Below are 4932 nucleotides of genomic sequence, written 5' to 3' on the forward strand. Positions count from 1 at the left end.
GTGGGATAACTTTAGCTATTTTCATACTATCTGGAAAGATACCTGTCTGAAATGAAAGATTACAGATGTAGCTTATCGGTTTAATTATACAGTCAATAGTCGTTTTCACTATTGTCATGTCGATCCCATCACTATCTGTCGAAGTCTAATTTTTGCATTTGTCTACAATGGATCTAATTTCAATTTCGTTTATCTCTCCCAGAAACATTGACTGCAACACTTTACTTCCCCCATTTCCGCCATCCTCCTTTTGCCTATCGTGTTGTTTTGGATTAGTCTTTGCAAGATTAGGTCCGACATTTACAAAAAAAGAGTTAAATTCATGTGCCACTTCATTCATGTTTTTTACAACCTTATTTTTGTCATCAATGAAGTGATGGGCAGGCCAGTGGATACAGATTTATTTCCAATAACATTATTTAAGATTTTCCATGTGCCCTTGATATCATTTTTCTTTTCTTTTACATTATTATTATAATATTCTCTTTTTGCTTGTCTCATTATAACTGTCAACTTATTTTTATATGCCTTGTATTGCTTTTCAATTGCCTTTGTCCTAAATTTTATGAAGTCTTTATAAAGGTTATTTTTCTTCTTGCAAGCATTTTGTAATGCTTGCAATATAACCTTAGTAGGATATAAAGATGACGAAATTACTGTTTGATATTGAGACATTTTACAGCATGCACATTTGATAACAGCACTAACGTTTGTGTAAGCTATGAATAGCCCAGTGTTGAAATAAAAATATATTTCTTTTAACATTTTGATTCATTTAATGAGGTCATTTTAATCAATGTCTCAAACTTAATACCGTGATGATGTTGTGTTTTCCGTGCAGGTTGTTTGATTTCCGACAACCCATTTTGATGGTGGCTGACCCTGATTTTATTAAAACTGTGCTGGTGAAAGAGTGCTACTCTGTGTTTACCAACCGGAGGGTAAGAGACTCATCTTGTTGCTGTTATCGTACACAAGAATACATTCAATTTCAGCAGGTTGTGGTAAATAACGCCTATGTTAATAAACATGTTGAGTCAGGATTAACACAGGCTCAAATATGTTATCCCTGTGGTTTTTTGAAATCATTAAAATAGTTACATACAGTAGGATAATCCAGCTATAAGATAAGATAAGATAAGATAGTACTTTATTGATCCCAATTTGGGAAATGTTTGCGTTGCAGCAGCATAAAAAGACATGGCATTGTACAATACAAATTCAAGACAAGAAATAAACAAGAAAGTAGAAAATATACATGTTGAATTCAAGGTATTATATATACATAAATATATGACAGATGGAATATTGAACAGATTATTTTATTTTAATAATTATTAATTTATATTTATTTATATATAATTTATATTTTATTATTTATTTTACCAAGACAAGGATCAAATGTTGGAGGAACTCTTCTGTGCAAGAATATGAGCATTCAGTGTGTTTGTATTTACGTTCACAGGAAGCTGTAGGGGATGTATCTTTGAAGGATGCAGTTACAAACGTTAAAGATGGAAGGTGGAAAAGAATCCGGAGCTCTTTGTCCCCGTGCTTCACAAGTGGACGACTCAAACAGGTTTCATTTCTAAACTCACAACTGCTTCTGCAATCGGCTTTCTTTTACCTTGTGCAGCTATACACATTCATCTTTATTCAGTAATAATTTTGCACTTTAATGTGCAATATTACTCTCATTTGCATTACTCTGTAAAGATGTTATAATATGATTGCCAACAGTACTCTCAGAATTACTTTACTAAATCTATCTTATTGAATTGTTGGTCTATTAGGCACTGATGTACTGGAAGTATTACTTCCTATTTTTTTGTTTTTTTGTTAAATATAGTCATTTCAGTTTTACATGTATACATTTGTCTTATTCGTATTTATTGCCTATTTCTTAATTTTTTTATTTAGCAACCTCTGGCACATAAATAGTTTCTGGATTAATAACGTTTTATCTGATCCTTTTTATTTTGTCTACATACATGTATCTACAGTCTGCCACATATACCCACTGAGATACATTGTTACCAACGACAGAAATAAATATGCAAAGTAGATAATCAACATAAAGCATCTCTTCTTCCTTTTTTAAAGGTTTTCCCCATCGTTTCTCGCTATGCAGACAAACTCACTGAAAAACTTGGAAAAATGAATTTGGATGAACCCATCGATATCAAACAGTAAGTTGCAAGCATATCCTGCATTGTTGCTCATGAAATATATCAAAACTGCACCTAATACATGTTAGTTCCTCAAAGAAAACATATTTTCTTTTTGCTATAGATTCGTGGGACCTTACAGTTTGGACGCTGTGACCAGTGCATCTTTTAGTGTTGAGGCAAACTCCATAAACGATGCAGATGACCCAATTAATGTCCACATCAAGAAGATTCTTGACTTTAAAATATGGCTTTTGCTATTATTGAGTATGTCCTTTTACCTCTGTTAAAGAGGAGAATATTTAATAGTATTAGTACCTTGGGATCACCAGTATGACATTATAATTAACAACCTTTTCCCCTCTTTTCAGTGATGTTTCCCTCTGTTGATAATCTGTTGAAGGCCCTGAAAATTGAACTCATGCCAAGCCTCAGCGTGAAATATTTCTATGACATTATCAAGAGATTTAAAGATGAGCATCAAGCAGAGGAATCTGTAAGCATTTCATCTGTACTAAGTGAAACAAGTGTTAAAAAGATTGCAATGACATTTTTGAAGAATAAGCTTTCTTCTATAGAGTTAGACAAGAAGATTAATAGCAATGTTATATATTGATGTGGATGTTGTGCTGATCTAGAGTCGAGGGGACTTCCTGCATGTGATGCTTCAGAATGAGATACCAGAAACGGACATAAAGGGCGAAGAAGATCAGCCAACTAAAGGTATGATTGCAAACACAGTAATAATTCACAAAAGTCGAGTCAACAATCAAGAATGAAGTCATTCCTTTCAGGACAGACGCATGACAATCTATTTATATTACAGTTATGTATACAAACAACAGACAAAAAAACACATGAAAGCTAATGGGCACAGACATTCCCAGTCCACTTAAAGAGGACATATTAGCCTCCTTTTCAGGTTCATATTTGTATTTTGTACCTCTACTATGTGTTGGAGCCAATAGAAGCATGACTGTTACAAAGTGGTGGCTATGTCACGGACGTAAACAAAGGAGCACTCACCAATTTACATACATTCATACTGAGGCAGAGGAGGCACCTGCTTAGTATTCCTTCTAACAAATGTGTTTACTAACGTTCACACACATTCAACCTGTTGACTGCAAGGACTTTTACCCCCCTGAACCACGGCAACCCAATGTCAACCCCTCTCCACTTGTGAAAGTATTTTTCAACCTGGATGTTTTGCTTCGTTTTGTTGTAGGTTTGACTGAGCACGAGATGCTTTCCCAGGCCTTCATTTTCATCTTTGCAGGCTCCGATACCACCAGTGTCACCATCACTTGCCTCCTTTACAGTCTGGCCACCAACCCGGATGCATTGCAGACCCTGCTGGAAGAAATCGATGCCAGCATACCAAGAGATGTAAGAAAATGTGATTCTCTGCCATATTTGATCAACTTTTCAAAATTGTATATTGTTCTAATCCTCATCTTTATTTTCATGTCCGATGCTTCCTTTACCTCCCACCCATAGGCTCCTATTTCATACGAGGATGTGATCGGTCTTCAGTACCTGGATCAGGTCATTTGGGAGTCGATGCGTTTCAATCCCACTGTACCTCGAATTGAGAGGAATTGCAAGAAAACGTCCCAGTTCCACGGCATCACCATCCCTGAAGGAACTATCGTGAGCATCCCTGTGTCCATGTTACACATGGACCCGCGCTTCTGGAGATCACCTGAGCTTTTCAGACCGGAAAGGTAAAAGAAGAGAGCGTAACAGCTGTCATGAAATTGTAGAGGTTAAAATGTTCCATTTTACTTGCTTATTCTGATCCACTTAATAAACAGACAAGTCATAAAACCATTTAAAAAAAAAAGGCACCAATAAGAATAGAAACACATTTTATGTAACGTAGATAAAAGTGTGTGTGTGTGTGTGTGTGTGTGTGTGTGTGTGTGTGTGTGTGTGTGTGTGTGTGTGTGTGTGTGTGTGTGTGTGTGTGTGTGTGTGTGTGTGTGTGTGCGCGTAGGTTCAAATAAAGACAGCGGGGAGGAGGTGAACCCGTATGCTTACATGCCGTTTGGGCTCGGTCCTCGCAACTGCGTTGGGATGCGCTACGCCGTCCTCACCATGAAGGTGGTTCTTGTCCGTCTCCTGCAGGATTACTCTGTGGAGACATGCAAAGACACCGTGGTAAGAGTAACACACATATTCATGCAAAGCAACACACACATTCATGTGCAGTCAGACTGTCATGTCCTTGATTTAAAATTGTTTTCTTCCTTTAGATTCCTTTGGAGTTGAACTGGATGTTCCAGCCAAAACAGCCAATAAAACTACAATTTGTTCCCAGGAAACAATAGCCCAAACGGGAAAATCTCTGAATATAACGCGCTTTATATCAATATGTAATGTAATTAAAGGGGGAAGAGGAGAAAGTATTGCATTTTTAAGCTCAGTAAAAATAAATGAATTGGTCTATATTGTTTCATCTTATTTTGCGTTAGATTTGCTTTTCTGCCATTATACATTTTGAAAAGTCTGTAGTCCTAACTTTGCAGAAAAATGCTAAAGTGATTGATGATTTAAGAGTTGCTGGATTATTTACTCAATATCATCATGTGTATATTAACAACAAGATCAGTATTGCAATTCGCTGGGATGTTAAAAGCAAATACGTGTGGTGACTACCTATTTATACACTGGGTTCATAATTCATACATGGAACTACAGTTGGGGGTATTGTTCCCACACGGACATGTTACACTGAGCAAAAATATAAACGCAACACTTT

General features: G+C 36.4%; 1 protein-coding gene across 1 annotated transcript; it reads left to right on the top strand.

Annotated features, from left to right (window-relative positions):
* Positions 1-520: 520 nt before the first annotated feature.
* LOC104952908 (cytochrome P450 3A29-like) lies at positions 521-4926 on the top strand. The gene is given in 10 exon segments (XM_010779814.1): positions 521-941; positions 1466-1579; positions 2104-2189; positions 2293-2435; positions 2540-2664; positions 2807-2891; positions 3397-3557; positions 3669-3910; positions 4184-4331; positions 4427-4926. Coding segments are annotated over 10 exon segments (1302 nt in total). The 5' UTR covers positions 521-818; the 3' UTR covers positions 4502-4926.
* The last annotated feature ends 6 nt before the right edge of the window (positions 4927-4932 follow it).

Source organism: Notothenia coriiceps, unplaced genomic scaffold (assembly GCF_000735185.1).
Source record: "Notothenia coriiceps isolate Sejong01 unplaced genomic scaffold, NC01 NC01_scaffold00020742, whole genome shotgun sequence".
Lineage (NCBI taxonomy): Eukaryota > Metazoa > Chordata > Actinopteri > Perciformes > Nototheniidae > Notothenia > Notothenia coriiceps.